This window comes from Chrysochloris asiatica, unplaced genomic scaffold, assembly GCF_000296735.1.
Source record: "Chrysochloris asiatica unplaced genomic scaffold, ChrAsi1.0 scaffold00120, whole genome shotgun sequence".
Taxonomy (NCBI): Eukaryota; Metazoa; Chordata; class Mammalia; order Afrosoricida; family Chrysochloridae; genus Chrysochloris; species Chrysochloris asiatica.
Genome location: NW_006408638.1, coordinates 5471999 through 5494577, shown reverse-complemented (window position 1 = coordinate 5494577; position 22579 = coordinate 5471999). Strand labels below are relative to the sequence as shown.

The following is a 22579-nucleotide window of genomic DNA, read 5'->3' as shown; positions in this document are numbered from 1 at the left end:
CATCTTTGCTCTTCAACACTGTAAAGAGGTCTTGTACAGTAGATTTGCCTGATGCAATATGTTTCATTTCTTGACTGCTCCTTCCATGAGTGTTGATGGTTGATTTGTGCAAAATGAAATCTTTGACAACTTCAACCTTTTTCTCCATGTATTGTGATGTTATTTATTGGTCCAGTGGGGATGATTTTTGTTTTTTTTTAAACGGAAGTACAAACCATACAAAAGGTTGTGGTCTTTGATCTTCATCAGTAAGTATTTTAAGTCCTCTTGTCTTTCAGCAAGCAAGGTTGTATCGTCTGCATATTTAAGGTTGTTAATGAGTCTTCCTCCAATTCTGATGCCATGTTTTTCTTCATATAATGCAATTTCCCAGATTATTTGCTCAGCAAATAGATTGAATAATTATGGTACAAGAATACAACCCTGGTGCACAACTTTCCTAATTTTAAATTATTTGTTGTTCCCTTCCTGTTTGAACAACTGCATCTTGGCTCCGTACGGATTCCTCGTGAGCACAATTAAGTGTTTCGGAATACTCATACTTCACAATATTATCCATAGCTTGTCATGATCCACACAATTGTGGAGTCAATAAAGCACAGGTAAACATCTTTCTGGTATTCTCGGCTTTCAGCCAAGACCCATCTGACATCAGCAGTCCTTCATTCCATATCCTCGTCTGAATCTGGCTTGAATTTCTGGCAGTTCTCTGTCAATGTATGGTTGCAGTAGTTTTTGTATTATCTTTAGTAAATCTTTCCTTACATGGAATATCAATGATATTGTGCAATGGTTTCCACATTCCTTTGGGATACCTCTCTTTGGAATGGGCACAAATAGGGATCTCTTCCAGTCAGTTGGCCAGGTAGTTGTCTTCCAAATTTTGTTGGCATAAATGAGTGACTGCCTCCTGTGCCACATCAGTTTGCTGAAAGATTTCAATTTGTACTCCATTGATTCCTGTGCCTTGTTCTTTGCCAATGTCTTCAATGTACCTTGTACTTCTTCCTTCAGTACCACTGACTCTTGATTATATGCTGCCTCGTGAAATAATTGAACATCAACAATTTCTTTTTGGTACAGTGACTCTGTGTGTTATTTCCATCTTCTTTGGATGCTTTCTGCATAATTCAATATTTTGACCATAGACTCCTTCAATAGCGCAAGTTGAGGGTTGTGTTTGTTCTTCAATTACCTCAGCTTGAGAAATGCTGAGTCTGTTCTTCCCTTCTGGGTTTCTAACTCAAAGTCTTTTGCACATTTCATTATAATATTTGATTTTGTCTTTCCAAGCCGACCTTTAAATTTTTCTGTTCAGCTTTTTCACCTCCTGACTTCTTCCGTTTGCTTAAGCATCTCTGTGCTGGAGAACAATTTTCAGTCTTTTCTGACATCCATTTTGGTCTTTTCCTTCTTTCTTGTCTCCTTAATGAATGACCTTTTACTTTCTTTCTGTATGATGTTCTTGATGTCATCCCACAACTCTCTGGTTGTCAATCTTAAGTGTCTGATGCATCAAATCTGTTCTTGAAATGATCTCTAAATTCAGGTTGGATATATTGAAGGTCATCATATAATTCTTATGTACTAGTTTTAATTTTCTTCAGCATCAGCCTGAATTTGCATATTAGCAATTCATGCTCTGTTCCACAGTCTGCCCTGAACTTGTTTTGTCTAATGATACAGAAGTTTTCCACCATCTCTTTATACAGATGTAGTCAATTTGACTTCTGTGTGTTTCATCTGGTGAGGTATAGTCATCTTTTATGCTGTTTACAAAAGGTATTTGCAATGAAGGAGTAAGTCTTGCAAAATTGTATTATGTGATCTCCAGCTCATTTCTATCACCAACGCCATATTTTTCTACTACTTCCTCTTTGTTTCTTACCTTTGCATTCCAACTGTCAGTAACTATCAACACATCTTGATTGCATATTTGATCAATTTCAGACTGAAGAAATGTGTAGAGTTCTTCAATTTCATCATCACTGGCTTTAGTGGTTGGTATGTAAAGTTGAACAATAGTGGTACTAACTGGTCTTCCTTATAGGCATATGGATATTATCCTATCACAGATAGCATTGTACTCCTTATCTTGATATGGTCTTTTTGATGATGAATGCAACACCATTCCTCTTTAATTTGTCATTCCTGGCACAGTAAACCATGTGATTGTCGGATTCAAAATGGCCAATACCAGTCCATTTCAGTTAAATAATGCCTTGGATATTGATATTTATGCATTCCATTTCATTTTTGACGATTTTCAGTTTTCCTAGACTCATACTTTATACATTCCATGTTCGAACTATTAATGGATTTCTACAGCTGTTTCTCTTCATTTTGAGTTGTGCACCATTGCAAATGAAGGTCCCAAGGGATTTACGGTCAAGACTACACTGAGAAGGCAGCTCTTCTCTGTCACATTCTGAGTGCCTTCTAACTTGAGCAGCTCATCTTCTGGCACTATATCTAACAATATTCTTGTGTTCCTCATCATGTTTCAATATTCTGGTGCTGACAGTGTTCCACTGCTATTAATAATGTTTTCAGTGATTAAATATTCTGAAGTACTCTCTCTCTCATTTTTCTAGCCTGTCTTCATCTGGAAGCATAGCTGAAACCTGGCCACCATGGGTGATCCTGCTGGTTTTAAAATACCAGTGGCATAGCTTCCAAAGTCACAGCAACATGCAAGTCACTACAGTACGACAAACTGACAGATTATATCTATCCTAAAGATGACATTTAATTTGATCTGTACAGTGTGTATCTAGGATTATATTTTCACTACTGATGCTGCTTTCACTCATCTATTCATACCAAGTGGATCAATTTGATGACCAACAAAGCTCACAGATGTGTCTACAGTAAGTCTATTTAGGTTAAACACAGTTTTGATGAATTAAAACTGAATTCATAGTCCTACCAGCAACATGTTCTAACCAAGTGAGTGCTGGAGGGTCGGGAGAAATGTGTGTGGAGGAAATTAATAGTTCCTATTCTTTGTCTTTACAATAGAGTTCTTGCTGTACAACAGAATGGCAGCATAAATGCTTACTGGGCCAAAAAAAAAGTCATTGTAAGGAGAGTATCAGTCTGGACAGGAATTGTTAAACAGTAGCATGTACCCCATATGTACTGAATGTGGGCTCACATGTTTCAATTTTTTAAGAGAAAATCTAATTTGTAAGTGAAATCTCTCGGTTTTTAGATGTATGCAACCAATTTGAAAAAAAAAAAGGAAAGTTGTGTGATTCAAGCAAAGAAAGAGAGCACACATGCTCTACTACTTTGTAAAATGAAAATGTAACTACCAGCATATTTTCATAATCTTCTCAGTCTTTAATAATTCAAATCTGATTTCTTGAATTTTGGGAGATTGGGGAGAAACTTTTAATTTTCTTCAAGTCATTGGATTTAGTCCTTAGATGGATTTGCATTAGCTTGTTGCAATACAACAAGCACACATTGTAGCACTGGTGTTGGACGACAGGGAGACGATCCACTTTCTGAGTCAAAGCATTAAGGGAAACTCAGTCCTGAAAGCTACATACCATTGTCAGTGGCCCCGAATTTGAAAACTGATCTAGGAACCATACGTTTATCATGGTGCTGCAGTGTGCTGACGAATCTTGCCTGAAAGTTTTCTATCCACTGCTCTTACCTCGTCAGATTCTGATTGTTCCTCCATAACACTTTGACTGTGATGACAATAAATATAACCACATTGCTGATGAGGATGACGGTAACAGGTAAGAAGAATGACCATAACAATGGACTTTTCTGGAAATCAGAGCCTTCTGGAACTGCCAACCAACAACTATGGAGAAAAATAAATTATTTCAGAAGATCAAAGTAGGTATATAGACTAGTTTCCTATGCCATTAACATCAATGATACTCACTCAACTGAAAGACCTGCTAAAGATGAGTACCCATTTGTATTATGTACATTTAAGATACCTTTAAAGAACTCAACCCACTATAAAGTGAAGTAGTTTGATTCTGCCATATTTCTCTATGACCAAGTATGGGGTAATAGAAAGATCACTCTCTGTCACTTACTAGATATCTGACTTTAGGAAGGCTACTGTTTTGGGATTTGTTTTTGAATTTTTATTTTTGACTGTATGACTGTGGTGAAGTGAATTTGCCTAAGATGGATTTTCTAGCCATAGTCTTTGTAACTTCTACCTAATGACTGAGTTGTTGTTTGTTGTTGTTAAGTGCCGTCGAGTCGGTTCCGACCCATAGCGACCCTGTACAGGGTTTCCGAGGGTGTAAATCTTTACGGGAGTAGAAAGCCTCATCTTTCTCCCGCGGAGCGGCTGGTAGTTTCGAACCGCTGACCTTAAGGTTCGCAGCCCGATTCGTAACCACTACGCTACCAGAGCTGAGTAGGAGGATGAAAATAGGGTGTGTGGGACTCTTAATGAGAGGATTAGTCAGTTTTGCCATCCTTCTGGGTGTAAACTGAGCTATTTCATAGGCAAGAAGAGGGGGAATCTCACGACCATCATGAAAGAAGGTGAACCCCAAGCAGAGTGCATCCTTTGTACCTCAAGATCCCTGAGTAGGGAAGCAGTGGCACCAAGAATTTGAGATAGAGTGGCAGCTTCCTGGCCCATGGAACAAATAAAACGGAACGTCTTTAAGCAGGAGGTTGAATCCATAATGGAGTGCCCTTTAGGCCTTCATCAGCAGTGCTAAAAGAGCTTTGTAAAACTTGCCTGAAACAGAGCAGAGGTCAAAAGGCCACATGGCAGAAAGAAACTAAGCACCAGAGACAGGCGTGTTCACATGCACAAATGAGAAGAGGTGTTCCTGACTGGAAGGACTGTATTCTAATCTTGAATTGTACTTTGTTAACTTCTTTAACTGGAGTCCTTCTGTGGTACTGTAGGATAAACACCCGACAACAAGCTATGTTTGAACCACAAGGTCAGTGGTTCAACCACACCAGCCACTTCTTGGAAAATTCCTACAGGGTTGCTATGAGTCAGAATCGACTCGATGGAACTTAATGACAACAATAACTTCCCTATTAAACCCCATAATCATGAATATTGTCTGTGAGTTCTATGTGGCCATTGTAACAGATTGTTGAAGCCAGCAGAAAAATAGAAAGTGTTGTGGAAGGGACAGTTGGGGTAAGAATTAGGAAAGTAGGAAAGACAACAGAGTCATGACTGACTATTGCCTCATAGGCCTTGGGTTTGATTAATAATGAGTCTGATTCTTATCCTTATTTTGTGTAGTCACAGGAGATAAGATGCCGCCTTAGCACCACTTTTACAATAACATATCTACATCATTCAAAATATAAAAAGGAACAAATGGACATAAAGGGACAAAGATTCCCTCATGCACCCATCTTCCAGTCACTTAGTCTATTCTCAGAAGAAATCAACACATCTTGGAAATCACTCCATATCAGACTACAGTATCCTCATTTTTTTTTTATAGCTTTTATTATGAATTGAGTGATAGTTTACATGGCAGAACATCGGTTTTGCACTCAACCAAATGTATTTTTTTCATTGCAATAATTACAATCCCCTTCATGCATCATCAGTTAACAATATTTGCCTGTATTCCCTCTCTGATTTTTTCTTTTTCTTTTTTTGATGTACACAAAAACACATAGGAATATATAATCATTTAAATAACTAAAGGACACATTTTACAAGCCAGCCTCCTGCCCACCAGCACACAGCCTTTCTTTTTCCACAAGTCTGAAGTCCTCAGCTGTTCTATCTAGCCATGCCATCACCTCTGCTTTCATGTCTGATGTTGCTGCTTCTCTGGTTAGGATCCCGTATTCTAATCATGCTCTTCATTCCTTATGGCCCTAAAGTCCTCTGTTCCTGGAGTGTAAGATTAACTACGCTCCCTTTTTGTTACACAACTTCTATCTTTAAAGTTGTGACAATTGCAATTAGTCATCATAACAATTACTATTGAATCAAAAGAATCCTATCCTCCTCTTCTTTCACCAGATCCATCTAGACAAGATGAAAACTATTCAGTGGGGATTCTACCTCCCTCCCCTCACACTGAAACTAAAGTCCCTCTTGAAAACTTGTGTAAGCCAGCCAATTTGTGGCTTTATAGCCTCCCAATTTAAGTAGCCAATGCCTAAGTTGTCCATCCCTATCAATACTGTGTACTCCAGGGATAGGCTTGATCCTTGGTGTGAAGACTCCTTCCCTCTCGGTTGGTAATTTGAGCAACTACATACATAAGCAGAGGTCAAGTTCATCAAATTGTAGCAATTTACACTTGCTTTTTTATTTTCCTCTAGTAAAGCTCTGATCATCAAACCATCCAAGCCAGGTCAAATGGGTATCATCTTCAAGTTTGGGCATTCTTGTGTAGCTTCTCCACTTCATATGAGCTGGACACTTCACTCTCAGCTCTAACCATCCTTGGCTAGGTCACTGTCCATAGGCTCAGGAGTTTCCAAGTGTCCCCAAACTTTAGACCAACCAGCATTTCCTCTTCTCTTTCACATCTCACGGTCAACAGGAGCCTATGGAACATGGGCTAACTCAACCCATGTCTTCATTACTGCCTTTCCCCCACTTCCACTCACAAGTAGACCAATGTGGTCACTAGTAAGCTTATAAGTGTGCTCATGTGTTCCTTTTGAGTTTCAGTCTTGGAATGAGGTTTGTCCTGAAGGGCCTTGGTGGCTTGCCTTGATGGCTCCCAGTTGAAGAGCTTGTTTGTTCTGGTAATAGCCAAATAGCCTGCTTTTATCCCTGCTGGTCTTTCTTTAAGAAGGCTCTTCTGTTCCTCTATCCACTCCAGGATTTTGGTGGTAGTGGTGGTAATAGTAATGGTAGTGATAGTAGTGAATGGTGTTTTTCCTCATCTGTGAGGTGAGAATAATACCAACCACCTGACATTGTTGAAAGAGTTAATTCATTCATTTAAAATGTAATTTATGAAAAAAAAATGTAATTTATGAAAAATGTGCTAAGTGTCAGAACTGCGCTGGACACCAAGGTTTTAGCGTGAACAAAACAGACAAATATTTCCTTGTTAGTGGGTGTATATTACAGTGGAGAGAAATAGATACAAAACAAGTAAATAAACTATGGATTCTGTCAGATGGTAACTAATGCTATGGAGAAAAACCAAGCAGGTAGTGAAGATAGGAATTACAGTATGTGTGTGTGTGTGTGTAATTGCCTTTGTTTAATAAGTTGTCTCATTTTAAGTAGGAAAAGCTTCCTGGGAAAAAATTGAGCAAAGACCTGAAGTAGAAAAGAGGAAAGGTATTTTAGGCAGTGAGAATTGTTAAGTGCAAAGACCCTGAGGTAAGAATTTAGCATCAAAGAGATGAGTGTGACTGACTGGGACAGGGTAAGTGGATTGTTGTTGTTGTTGTTGTTAGGTACCATCAAGTCAGTTCTTAAGCACAGTGACCCTGTATAGAGTTTCTGAGGTGAGCTGGTAAGCTTGAACCACTGACCTTGAGTTTCAAACTGACTTTGCAGTCACATTAACCCACAGTACCACACCGGGACTCTGAGTAAGTAGACAGAGTCAGTAAAAAGATGCAAATTACGTAGGGGACTTGCAGACAATTGTTTGAATTCTTGGCAAAACAGAATATGTGACATGACATGTCTAGAGTTTTAGGAAGATTAGAGAAGTGATGTTAAGAAATAGTTTGATTCCAGATATATTTCAAAGTAAAGCCATTTTTCTTTTGATGGGTTGGAAATGGGAGAATTAAGAGTGGTATGATCAACTGAAAGTTCAAAATTGCCATTAATAGAAAAGAGCAATTAGGTTTGGGAGAGGAAAACAGGGGCTTACTGAAAGACATGTTAAAATAAAAATTTTAGACAGCCAAGGGAGATCTCAGATAGACTGCTGGGTTAAATAAAGAAGAAGAAGAAGAAAACCTGGCAAAGGAAGAGTAAAACTCTCTGTGTGCAGATGATATGATCCTATACATAAACATATCCCAAAGATTCAGCAAGAAAATTGTTAGAATTCATTGAAAGATATCAGCAAAGTGGCAGGATATCAACATACAAATTTTAGTCATATTTCTTTACACTAACAAAGAGAACTCTAAAAAGGAAATCAGGAAAACAATACCATTTACAATAGCTATCCAAAAGATGAAATACTTAGGAAAAAATCTAACCAGAGAAACAAAAAATCCTATTTTTGTTTCTTTCCTTTCCAAAAAAAAACTACAAAACACTATAATAAGAAACCAAAAGAGACCTATTCAATGAAAGAATATACTATGGTAATGGATAGGAAGACTGAACACTGGAAAATGTTGCTATTACACATAATGATCTAGAGATAAAATGAAGTCCCAAGCCACAGTCCAACATCATTATTTAACTTTACATGGAAAGGAAAAAGACTTCAGATAAGTAAAGTACAACTAAAGAAGACTAGTGGTACTTGTCTGTCAGTTTGCAGTGGTGACTTGAGTGTTTCTGGAAATGATTCCACAAATATTTAAATACTAGCTGGGTTACCCATGATGGACAGGTTTCAGCACAATTTCCAGAGTAAGACAGGTTAGGAAGAAGGAGAGGTAGACTACTTCTGAATATTTAGGCACTGAAAACCTTATGAATAACAATGGTACATTGTCAGATACAGTGCATCAGACATTCATATGGTTGACTATGCTGAGAACAACAAATTTAAGATGCATGGCTTCTCATTCATCATCAAAGGGAACATTTCAAGAGCTATCTTAAAGTACAGTGCTGTCTTTGATAAAATAATGCCCATACACCTACATGAAAATCCAGTTAATACAACTATTCAAATTTATGCACTAAAATCAGTAATGATGAAATTGAAGAATTCTACCAACTTTCTCAGTCTGAAATTGATCAGACATGCTATCAAGATGCATTGATAATTATGGGTAATTGAAATGTGAAATTGGAAATGAAGGATTGGTAGTTGGAAAATATGGCCTCGGTGATAGAAATAATGCTGGAGATTGCATGACAGAATTTTGCAAGACCAACATCTTATTCATTGCAAATAACATTAAAAACAACAACAACAACATAATAATAATAAGCAATTATACACAGACCATAGCAGACAGAATACACAGAAATCAAACTGACTACATCTGTGGTACATCATGGTGGAAAAGCTCAATATCATTAGCCAAAACAAGGCCAAGGGAAAACTGGAACAGACCATCAATTACTCATATACAATTTCAGGATGAAGCTGAAGAAAGTATACAAGTCCACAAGAGCCAAAATAAGACCTTAAATAAATCTCACTTGAATTTAGAAACCATCTTAAGAACAGATTTGATGCATCATGCACTAATAACAAAAGACCAGAAGAATTGTTGGATGACATCAAGAACATTATACAGGAAGAAAGAAAAAGGTTGCTAAAAAGACAGGAAAGAAAGAAAATACCAAAATGAATATCAGAAGATACTGTGTCTCATGAGTGTAGAGAGGTGAAAGTGAATGGAAGAAATGAGGAGGTAAAAGAGCTGAACAGAAAATTTCAAAGGGCAGCTTAAAAAGACAAAGTCAAGTATTACATTGAAATGTGCAAATATTTGAAATTTGAAAACCAAACGGGAAGAATACATTTTACATTTCTCAACCAGAAAGAACTGAAGAAAATTTTCAAGCCTCAACTTTCAATATTGAAGTATTCTTTGGGCAAAATACTGAATGATGCAGGAAGCATCGAAAGAAGATGGAAGGGACATACAGTGTCACGTTACCAAAAAGAAATCGTCAATGTTCAACCATTTCAAGAGGTGGCATATAATCAAGAACTGGTGATACTGAAGGATGTAGTCCAAGCTGCACTGACAGCATTAGCAAAAAACAAGTCTCCAAGAATTGACGCAAGACAAACTAAAATCTGTCAACAAACTGAGGCAGTACAGGAGGCACTCACTCATGTATGCCAGGACATCTGGAAGACAGTTACCTGGCCAACTGATTAGAAGGGATTCATATCTGTGCCCATTCCAAAGAGAGGTGACACAAAGGAATGTGGAAATCATTGAACAATATCATTAATATCACATGTAAGTAAAATTTTGTTGAAGACAATTTGAAAATGGTTGCAACAGTACACAGACAGGTAACTGTCAGAAAATCAAGGCAGATTCAGGAGAGGATGTAGAAGTAGGGATATCACAGCCAATGTCAGATAGATATCGTCTTAAAGCAGAAAACACACAAAAAAAGTTGTTTACTTATGCTTTAGTGACTATGCAAAGGCTTTTAACTGTGTGGATCACAAGTTATAAGCAACATTTGGAAGAGTGGGTATTACAGAATACTTCATTGTGCTCATGAGGAAGAGACCAAGAGACAGTTGTTTAAACAGAACAAAGGGACACTGAATGGTTTAAAATAAAAAAATTAAAAAACTGTGTGGTAGGGTGGTATCCTTCCACCATACGTATTCAATCTGTATGCTGAGCAAATAATCAGATAAACTGGATTATATGAAGGACATGGCATCCAGTTTGAAGGAAGACTCATTAACAATCTCTGATATGCAGTTGATAGAAGAGTGCTTGCTAGAAGTAAAGTGGACTTAAAATATTTACTGATGAAAATCAAAGACTAGTCTTTCAGTATGGAATGGACCTCAATGTAAAGAAAACAAAAATCCTGACCACTAGACCAGAAAATAACATCATGATAAGTGGAGAAAAGATTGAAGTTGTCAAAGACTTCATTTTGCTTGGATCCACTATCAACACTCATGGAATCAGCAGTCAAGAAATCAAACAACATATTGTATTAGGTAAATCTGCTGCACAAAATGTCTTTAAAGTGTTCAAGAACAAAGCTATCAGTTTGAGGGCTAAGGTGTACCTGATTCAAGCCATAGTATTTTCAATAGCCTTATATGAATGTGAAAGTGATAAAATGAATAAAGGAGACTATAGAAGAAATGATGCATTTGAATTATAGTGTTGGAGAAGAATATTAAAATACCATGGACTGTCAGAAGAACAACAAGTCTGTGTTGGGAAAGTACAACCAGAATGTTCCTTAGAAGCCAGGATGACAAGACTTTGTGTCTCATACTACAGACATGTTATCAGGAGGGACCAGTCCCTGGGGAGGGACACCATGTTTGGTAAGTCCCTGGAAAAGAGCATCATGCTTGGTAAAGTGGAGGGTCAGCTAAAGATAGAGTTCTGGTGTGGTATTGTAGGCTAAGCACTAGTCTGTTAAACACAAGGTTGGCAGTTCAAATCCAACAGCCTCTCCTCGGAAACACTATACAGTGTGGGTGTGAATCAGAATGAATTAGACGATACTTAACAACAAAAACTACATGGTATAAATACTCTATCAACCTTCACTAAAAATACACAAACAGCAGAAGACAAACTAGATTATTGCTCCTTCTAAAAATTAAACATTTATACGCATCAAAAGATTTTATCAAACAGTAAAAAACAAGAGAGAGAACCCATAGACAGGGAAAAAAAAATTTGGCAATGACATATCAGACAAGGGACTAATCTCTAACATTTATTAATGAAAACTTCAACCGTTCAATGAGAAAAAGACAAATAATTCTAATTAAAAAATGGGCAGAGGACATGAACAGATATTTCACCGAAGAAAACATTCAGGAAGTCAACAACCGTATGAAGAAATGCTCAAAATCAAAACATAACAACAATGAGATATAATGTCGCCTCAGCATTAATAGGAAACCTCAGAACAACAACAACAAAAACAGAGAACAAATGCTGGTGAGAGTGTGGAGAGACTGAAACCCTCTTACACTGTTGGTGGGACTGTAAAATGGTGCAACCACTGTGGAAAACTCTGTGGAATTTCCTAAAAAGTTGGAAACAAAAATATCATGTGACCCAACAATCCCTCTACTGGTATATATTTTAGAGAAACAAAAGTCACAAGAATAGAGATATGCTTACACATGTTGATTACAGCACAATTCACAGAAGCAAAAAGATGGAAACAATCTAAATGCTCATCCGTGGGAGAATGGAGAAACAGTTTACAGTACATAGCATGAAGGAATACTATTCAACATTATAGAATAGCGATCAATCTCAGAAATACCTTATAACAAGGATCATCCTGGATAATGTCATGCTGAGTAAAATTAATCAATCACACAAGGACAAAAAGATTGTATGAGACCACTATTGTAAAAAGCCAGGAAAAGGTTTTCATATTAAAAGAAACATTCTGTGATGTTTACTAAGGGTGGAAGGGAAAAGGAGAGTAAATTCCTGATTGTTGTTGTTGTTGTCAGGTGCCATCGAGTTGGAACCAACTCATAGCAACCCCATGCACAGCAGAACGAAACAACGTCTGATCCTGGGCCAACTTCACTACTGCTGCCACACTTGACGCCATCAATGATGCTACCTGGCTGATCCATCTCATTGGAGGTCTTCCTCTTTTTCTCTGACCCTCCATCTTACCCAGCACGACATCCTTCTCCAGTGACTGTTCCCTCCTGACAACATGTCCAAAGTATGAAAGATGAAGTTTAGCCATCTTGGCCTTCAAGGAGCACTCTGGCTGACTAGAGGATAGATATATGTGTTAAGTTGAGTCAAGGGGAAGGTAATATACAATAAAAGGGAGGATGGCAAAAAATGATGGAGACAGGGGAAGACAGAGAGAGGCATGAAGGAGTTTAAAGGCAAAAGAGCTTAATACTGCAAAAGAGGCAAATATTGCAATAGTGGTGATCTCACAGTAGATGCATGGCTAGATGAAGGCTAAATGGATGGGGGAGGGAGAATGACAGTATTGTTGTTGTGACTAGGTGTTGTTGATCCATGCATTGTTTCCCATGCATAGCAACCCTATGCACAACAGAACAAAAAATTGTCCGGTCCTGCACCAACCTCACCATCATTACTATGTTTGAGCCCATTGCTGTTACCACTGTGCCAATCCATCTTGTTGAGGGTCTTCCTCTTGTTCTCCAATCCTCTGGGGATTGGTCCTTCCTGATAATATGTCCAAAAGATGAAAGACCAAGTTTGGCCATCTTGGCTACGGGCATTCGGGTTACACTTCTTCCAACACAGATTTATTTTTTCTTCTGGCAATCCATGGTACCTTGAATATTTTTCTCTAACACCATAACTCAAATACATTAATTCTACGACCATCTTCCTTATTAACTGTCCAATTTTCATATGCATATGAGGCTATTGAAAATACCATAGTTTGGGTCAGGCACACCTTAGTCCTCAAGCTGACATCTTTGTTCTTCAACACTTTAAAAAGGTCTTGTGCAGCAGATTTGGTTAATGTAATACATCGTTTGATTTCCTGACTGCTGCTTCCATGAGTGTTGATAATTGATCCAGGAAGAATGAAGTCCTTGACAACTTCAATCTTTTCTCCATTGATAAGAATGTTGTTTATTGGTCCAGAGACAAGGATTTTTTGTTCTCTTTTATTCTTTGCTCAGTTTACAGATTGAATAAGTATGATGAAACAATACAACCCTGGCACATAACCTTATTTTATTTTAAACTATTCATTGTCCCCTTATTGTATTCAAAGAATGCCTCTTGGTCTATGTATAGGTTCCTCCTGAGCACAACCTAGTGTTCCAGAACACTCATGCTCCACAATATTGTTTCTAGCTTGTCATGATCCACATAGTCAAAAGCCTTTGCATAGTTTCTCTCTTTCTTCTGAGTCTATCTTAGTCTGGAAGCTCAGCTGAAACCTATCATGGATTTAAATACTGGCATTCAAACTACTGGTGGCATAGCTTCCATCATCTCAGCAACAGGCAAGCCACCGCATGACAAACTGAAAAATGAATGGCAATCTAGGAGCATACAGGGGGCAAATTTAAAAAAAAAAAAAAAAGAAGAAAATCAGGTATATATTTGATATTTAATTAGCATTTTTCCCATGTAGGTAAGACACCTTTATTATACATGGAAAAGGATTTCAAAATTGTTTTGCATTAAAATATTACCATGATCAACATGATTAGAAGTCATATTTGTAATCTGAAAGACCTAGGAGGAAACTGTGATGTTGGTCTCTAATGAATGAGCAAGTGAAAAGATGCCACTCTATCCTATTAACACATAGAATAGTCCCACCATTAAATAAAATGATGAGAACAATTCTACCTTCAGAAGTCAAACCTACTTTCCTTTCATATGTAATGGTCAGATATAAGATCTTTAGCTTTCCTACCATCTCCAACCTCCCACCCTGTAGAAGTAAGCAATTGAAGCTCTCTTGACTAAAAATTCAGTGAAATCCTGCTGAGAAGTACTTTAAAACTCTGGAAGCCTCTTTGTGTGGCTAAGCAGGTGGTCACCAGAATTTATAAATGGAAAAAAATGAACCCAGTTCTTAACCATGTAGCTATGAGGACTACAATTTAAAGGGAGAGAAAAGATAAAGAGACTGAATGATCTTAGTGTGGTGGGATGTTATTGCTAGGTGCCTTTGAGTAGGTTCCAACTCATAACAACCCCATGCACCATAGAACTAAACATTGCTTTTATGTGGCCTTTCTCACCATGGTCTTGTGACTTCCACCAATTGACTTGGCAGAACTATGCAAATGAGGTGCTTATGGCCCACCAAGAGGATTGGATACCTTGCTAATAATGCAAATATTAGTTAGGTCACAGCACCTTTTTGTGAATAGCACCATTCATATAAGGTGTGTGGAACTTTAAGGAATAAATTAATCTGTTTTGCCTTCCCACTAGACTTAAAATGAGCCATTCCAGTGGCAGCTGGGGGGAACATCACTTCACTACCATTAAGAAAGAAAAGCCTAGAGCACAGCGTGTCCTTTAGACCTAGGGTTCCTGTGCTGAGAACTTCCTAGACACCGGAGAAGAGAAGTTCTAACACAGAAGACAGTGAGAGATGGAGGCAAAAAACAGCAAGAGATACAGCAGCACCAGACAACAGGAACGAGAAGACTGGTCCAAGACCAGGCTGCAGTGAGACCTGCTGATTCATGGAACTAGAGTTGTAACACTTACCTGAGAAGGTCTCCAGCAGGGCCCAGCAGCAAAGGATGAGAAGAAGCTGTCTTGATCTAGATTTGTATAATAAGTTGTTTCTGTTACTTCCCTAATAAACCCTGTAACTATTAATATGGTCTGTGTGGCCATTGCAATGAATTATAGAATCCAGAAGAGAAGTAGAGAGTGCCATGGGAGAAAAAATAGGTTTCCAAATTGTTCAGAAGTTTGAACTTCCTTCACAGGAATCAGCTTTGGTCTGATGCTGATGGCGATTTTCTCTCCCCCTCATGAAGTTAGAGGAAGTCAGAGGTACCTATCATATCATTTTTATATATAACTTATGACATACAGATTTTATCGGATAAAGTCAGACTTGTTGCAGGGCCAATTAGAAAAATAGCTATCTTTATTTGTATCAGACTAGAGTTATTAAAACTTCAGAAAAAAACAATTTCTGGGAATTACTACTGGCATTACAGAGATGTGTGGATATGTGCATATATGTATGTCTATAAGATTCTACAGTTACCTCAAACATATGAGGAAGGCTGGTAATGAAGTGAACTTGGATACCCATGTCTATCAGGAAATGTGCAGTAGGAGGGGCCTTGTCATACTATCTTCTGAGTCACTTGGAGGCTGTCATTCAGGATTTATCCCCATGATGTCCTCCCCTGTAGTTACTCTGAATGGAATTGTTTAGATTTGAGGAAATAGACTGCTAAGATGTGGACTGGATCCTGCAGTGTGACCAGTTCCTATAGGTGTAGTGGGATTTCTGGAAATGAGACTGGAAAGTCATAGGGCCAAGCTTGATCTGATAGCTACAGTGCTGAGGTTGGGAAAGCAACATAGGCGGATCTTAGATGAGGTGCTTAACAGGAGAGTGATTTTTGCTCTGATAGCTTTAGTATATATAACATACAATTGAAATATTTTCCCTTTATATGTTATATGTTTCCATGGTTGCCTCAACCCTCCAGGAAATTTTGAAAACAACTTATACAGTGGTGGTACAGAGAATCCGGGATAGAGTACTGAAGGGGAGTCCTGCATGTACCCCTTAATTGGGCCCATACAGAGAGAGCAATACAACAGGAGACCTGGGCCAGGGTTCAGGTAAGACTAGCAGACTTGGGGGCAGCTGAGGAGAGCACTGGTTATTGAAGAGTAACTCCTGCAAAAAGCCAGGATATCCAGGATATATCTCAACATAAGCATACTCTCAACAAGCAGATTCCAACTCATAGAGACCCTATAAGACAGAATAGAACTGCTTCATAGGGTTTCTGAAACTGTAATTCTTTACAGAAGCAGACGGCCTCATCTTTCTTCCCCAAATTGACTGGCAAGTTTGAACTGTTGACCTTCAACTAGCAATCCAGTGCTTAATGCATTGTGCTTCCAGGGTTACTTTATCTCAATGTATCCAAAAGAAATGTGGCTCTTGATGTGTGTGTGCGTGCGTGTAAAGTGGGAAATGGAGGGAATAGAAGGTGGAAGGTGGTGGGAGAAGAGTTGGAAAAGGATAGAGGGAAGATAAAAAAGTGAGGGTAAAGGGGTGGAAGATGAGAGAGAAGGAGGTAGAAGGTATGGGAATAAAAGTCCAAGATTACTTCTCTTTCTTCTTCCCAAGTTTGCTAGAAAGGAGTCTTGGTGTGCCATTATGGAATAAAGCACTGGACTGCAAGGTCAGTTTGAACCACAAGGTGGGCACTTCAAATGTACCTGCCATTTCTTGGAAACCCTACACAGGGTCGCTGTGAGTCAGAACTGACTCAACAGCACTTAAGAACAACGACAATGCTAGAAAAGGACATCATACTTTGTAAAATAGAGGTTCAACAAAAATGAGGCAAACCTTCAATGATATGGACTGACCCAAAAGCTACAACAATGAACTTAAGCATACACTAATAATCATGAAGATGGCACTGAACCAGACAACATGTTGTTCTGTTGAACCTAGGGTCTCCATGAGTCAGAGCTGACTCAACAGCATGAAAAGATCTGTTCGCAATTATTTATAGCTCAGTATGAATACATTTAAGTCAGTAAGTTTCTTTTTCCTGAAGGCTTTTATTGGAGTGGGTCTAACCAAGCGCGATTTTTAAAGTGGAAAAATAATAATGCAGTTTGAAGTAGACTTCTCCTATGGGTTAGTTTCATCTCACTCCTTATCTCTGCTTGTCTTAACCTTATCTCTAAATTAAAATTTTAGAACCATATTAAAAGATATTTAGTCATAATTTAACAGAAAGCAGTACCTAAGAATATCTGGCTCCTGAAATCAAGTCAGGCTGGGGCCTCTATTCTACAGGTGGTAAGCCCTGGGAAAGAGATAAATACCCTGGCAACACTACAGTCTTTATATGGATAGCCTTGCATATTTCCAAGAGTTTTGTTGACATTTGGGTTGGTTTGGGACATCAGGTGAAATGTGGGATTAAGAATAGTTGGGGTGTTTAAAATGAGAAAGGAAGAGGGCATTCAAGAGTAGTTGCCATTTGGTAGCAGAACTACATGGAAGAGTTGGGCCTCAGTTCAGCTCAATTTTCTATGCTCTCTTCTAACAAACAGCTGCTCCGTGGAAACCCTATACAGGGTCGCTATGGGTCAGAATCGACTCAATGGCACTTTACAACAACAACTTCTAACAAAAAGCAAACAGCGTACAGTCAGGTGCTTTTGTATTAACAGTTAATTATTCATACTGGAACCACAGGAAGAATTTATGTGTATTAATCATCATGAAATATCCATTAAAAGCATATTAATATAGACTTGGTTCATACAAGTGAGATATAGAGCTACTGTTCTTCTACTTTTGAAATGTTTTATGCATATTTAACTCCTCAAAGTAAGCCCAGGTTATTACTAATGTCTTTATCCTTACTGAGAAATCAAATGAGAAAACTACAATAAGGGTTTACTAAGGATCATGTTTGACTGTTATCTGAGTTCTGGGCATAATAAAAGATACATTTAATATTAAAAAGTTCAGATTTACAAATTTAAAAGGTAATTACTCACTTAACTAACAGAATTACCATGGAAATTTTCCTTGTCAACACGTTTAAAATGTAATGTGCTCTTCGAGTATTTTAAATACTCTCAACTAAATATGACAATTACAAAATAAAGTATATGTGCAATGACACTTGCTTCATTACTGAATAGTTACACTCTTAAGTCAAGAAATTTTCATTTTAAAATAATACAAACTCACATTGATTCTTGCCGGTAGCTGAACTCCCATTGTGTACCATCCTCATTCAGAGAATAGATAATTCCTATTGTCATACCCACTACAATAGCAGGGACTCCTATATGATAAGGAGAGAGAAAGACTTAATAATTTACCAAAAACTGGGGATTAATTATAAAAGACCATGAATGAATTATACAGTTGAGCCTTTTCAGAGTGTATTGTACTTCACACCATGGATAATATGATAAAAGATCCTCAAGATTTAGGTCAACAGTGAACATAATTTTCCCCTAAGTGTTTTCCTCTTCCTTTTGATGTTAGTTCTACATAACCACCCTATACTATTTCAGATTTCTTTGTAAACATCACAACAATTTTCATTTTTAAATTGTGTACTTCTCTTTTCACTCAAATTTTAATTTAGCACTAAAACATCTTCCTAAAATAGCTTCCTTGCCTGGCATGCAATACAATTTTCTAATTATTTTTCTTAAAGATATGCTCTGATTACCTTTTTGAAACATTCTTAAAAAGTAACTAGGAATTTAACATTGTTGCTGTTGTTAGGTGCCATAGAGTATGTTCCAACTCATAGCAACCCTAGGCACAAGAAAATGAAATACTGCCAGGTCCTGGGCCAACCTCACAATTGTTGCCACACTTAAGCCCATTTATGCTGCCACTTGGACAATCCATTTCGCTGGGGGTCTTCCTCTATTTCTCTGACCCTCCACTTTACCAAACATAACATCCTTTTCTATTGACAGGTCCCTCCTGACAATATGTTCGAAGTATGAGAGATGAAGTCTGGCCCTCCTATATTGTGCTCTAAATCTCAAACCAAATTAATAAAAATAGATATTAGAAGAAATGAACATGTTTAGGTTATCTTACAATATGTGTAGCCTAGCTGCCAGGATCACATCTGCCGTCTTCACTGGACAGCTGGCACTCCTAGTGATCATGTATTTTCTATCTCTCCAACCTCAAAGCCTTATACTCTTATAGGGGCTAGTTTATATGAAATAATATCAACACAATTAAATTTCTGTGTAAGTGGAGAAGCAGCCACTTACCCCATCCAATTAAAGAGATGAATAAAATGAAATGTTGAGGAAGAGGTTTCATGGTCCAGATTAGAAGGAAATAGAGCTGGGCAGAACTGAGTCCAGTCCAGGCGAATGTCACTAGTAGAAAATAATGAAGTAAAGCAGCCATAACAGTGCACGTTGTATTCTGGATGTCAACAATGTCTGTTTTGATCATTTCATTAGCAGAATCAGTATTTTTGGTGTCTTCATCACTCATCTTTAAGTTCTTATTGGAGTTTTCAATTCCAAACACAAAGAGGAGGTTGAAAATCAACATTGATGTGCACAGATTGACCAACACCCAGGTTACAGAGGTTTTTCTCACTTTCCTACAGATAGATAAATGGATGGTTGCTTGTTATTAAGTGATATTGAGTCAGTTTTAACTCATAGTGTCCCTCTATTGGGTTTCCAAGGTAGGTGGCCAGTATTTATCCTACAGCATCACACTAGGTACATAGATCAAATAATCAAACAATTGTAAAATATAAACTCTATTGAAATTGTGAAAGAACAAAGAAATACTTACTATTCAATGGAAATCTAGAGCTCAGAGCCTAGTGGGTTAGCTGGTAAATCTACCTTCCCAATTATATTAGAAAAGCATACTTTTATTACTTCTTACCTCATTTCCACAAAAAAGAGGTGAGCTAGAGAGAACTGGCTGAGGTATATGTTCTAGATAAAACTTTATTCCAATAAAAAGTAATAGCTAATATCCAAGGCGGGCCCCAATGCATCCTATTTTCCAGTATTTATGTGTTGTGTAGTTCCTTCCCAGAGCTGGTCTGTGTCTTGATGTAACTAATAATGCAGCAGAAGTCCTGGGCAGCCAGAGCCAACTTATCCATTAGAAACAGTAGGCACAGTGCTTAGGATTCATTATACTTTAATGGCCCATTAAAAAATGTTTTACTTGTGTTTCCAATCAGGAGGGGAAAAAATGAACTATTGGGTAAAAAAAGTTAACATATAATATTACTATACTCATCTTTATACTGATTCAGTCATAAAACATCAATTTTAAACCTTTGTGTATATGTGTGTGAGTGTGTGTGTGTGTGCGTATAAAGGGTCTCACAAAAGCAAAAGTTTCCAGTGCTCATGAAAATTGACACACAGCACAGGTGGCAGCTTCCCCTTGGGTGCTCTAGGAAGCTCTGAGCCACCATGTAAATAGTCCTGCTATCCTGCTGAAGAAACTACAGGGGGAGTGGGAAGGAGGACTGGGCTGCATGAGAAGGAAAAAGACTCAGTTGTTCCAGCATCCTTGGTGAACCTCCTTTCTGAACTGCACACCTCAAAAATGTCAATATCATGAAAGACCCAAAACACACAAACAAAAAAGACAGATGAATTATTCTAAACTGTTGTTGTTCAGTGTTGTTGAGTCAATTCCAACTAATAGTGAACCTGTATAGGGTTTCCAAGGAACAGCTGGTGGATTTGAACTGCCAACCTTGTGGTTAGTAGTTCAGGGATTATCCTACAGCACCAATAAAGAAACAGGGCAACCAAATATGTTAAAAACAAACAAAGTAATCATAAAGGGCATTTCTGTGACTACTGGAAAAATATGAATATGGATAATATACTAACATGATGACTTTTTTTTTATTAATGTTGAATTTCTTGAGTTATAGTTCTTGAGCAGGGATAACAGTGTTTTACACTATGTAGGAGAATGTCCCTATTCTCAGGAGAAACATGCTTGAAATTTTAATGATAACAGTCATGATGCTTGCAACATACTTACACAATTTCAGGAAAAAAATAGATAAAGCTCTGGTAGCATAGTGGTTACGAATCGGGCTGCGAACCTTAAGGTCAGCGGTTCGAAACTACCAGCCGCTCCGCGGGAGAAAGATGAGGCTTTCTACTCCCGTAAGGATTTACACCCTCGGAAACCCTGTACAGGGTCGCTATGGGTCGGAACCGACTCGACGGCACTTAACAACAACAACAACAAAGGGTAAAATATTAATAACTTGTGAATCTAGATGAAGGGAATAATGGTGTTCAGTGTGCTTTTCTTTCAACTTCTCTATAGGTTTTTAATTTCTCAAAAGAGAACTTTGGAAAAAAATTTTTCAAAAGCAATATTTCTTCAAATACATAAATAAATCTTGTCTCTACAAATCTGAGAATAGAGTTGTGAAGGAATTTAGTGGCAAGAGATAATTCTGAAGGAAATATACATTCTTGAGACATTTTGAACTTAAGGGGGGAGGCAGGTAAAAGAGCATAATTCCATTTTTACCACCAATATTCCTTAACTATGGGCCAGGTGGGAACCCTAGTGGTACAGTGGGTTATGCATTGGGCTAACTGAAAGTTTGGTGGTTCAAACCCATCAGTCTTTCCTCTGGAGAAAGATGAGGTTGTCTGCTCCTGTAAAGATTTGCAGACTCAGAAAACCTAAGTAGCAATTCTACTCTGTCCTGTAGGATTGCTATATGTCAGAATAGACTCAATGGCAGTGGGTTTAGTTTAGTTTTTAATGGGTCATGTACTGTGCTCAATTCTATGGATACAGTGATCAAAACAAAACAAGGCAAATAACAATGGAAACAACAAAGTCTAAGGAAGTACTTGTCCTCTTAAATTTTCATGCTGTTGGAGAAATAGACAATAAGCAATGAAACTAATAAATAAGATCTAAGGCATTATAGATAGCTAAAAATGTAGCATGTGACAAAAAATAACAATGAGATACAAAAGTGGACCTTCAGCCCATTTCATCATGTAACAACCTTGCATATTTTTAAAAGTTAATTTTATTTTCAAAATGTCCCTGTTTATTAGCTTTTTTTTTTTTCATCTTAGGAAAGCAAATTTGTAGGCATGGTTCTATTCAATATTGAAACATTATGAGACCTTAAAGCAAATTTATTAGCCTCTAGGAGCCTGAGTTTCCTCCTTTGTAAAATGAGCACACTAAACTAATTTTCTGATTTCCCTACTAGTTTTGAAAGACTGTACATGCTAAGAATAAAGTTAGATCAGCATAGCAATTTTTCTAAGGAGAAGAGCTTATTTCCTCTCTTACCTGGTGACAACCTGAAATGTAATTGTGAGAGCCAGACCACTGATGGACAGTGCACAGCCAATATTGGATAGTATGTCTAGTGATTTAGGATAGTTATAGTTCTTTTTGAAACTCTGAAAAAGAAATTAAGATTTATATTTTTAAATAATAATTCCTGAAATGTCTATGAAAGCCAGCATCATCAAGAGCTACAAACCACCACCCACC

General features: G+C 37.7%; 1 protein-coding gene across 1 annotated transcript in view; it reads right to left on the bottom strand.

Annotated features, from left to right (window-relative positions):
- GPR128 (G protein-coupled receptor 128) overlaps nucleotides 1-22579 on the bottom strand; it is a 117868-nt gene that overhangs the window by 8804 nt on the left and 86485 nt on the right. The window contains exons 11-14 of the mRNA XM_006868649.1: nucleotides 22373-22485; nucleotides 19309-19652; nucleotides 18251-18347; nucleotides 3668-3823 (exon numbers count right to left, since the gene is read on the bottom strand). Coding sequence (XP_006868711.1) covers nucleotides 3668-3823; nucleotides 18251-18347; nucleotides 19309-19652; nucleotides 22373-22485 — 710 coding nt within the window. The remainder of the gene's footprint in view (nucleotides 1-3667; nucleotides 3824-18250; nucleotides 18348-19308; nucleotides 19653-22372; nucleotides 22486-22579) is intronic.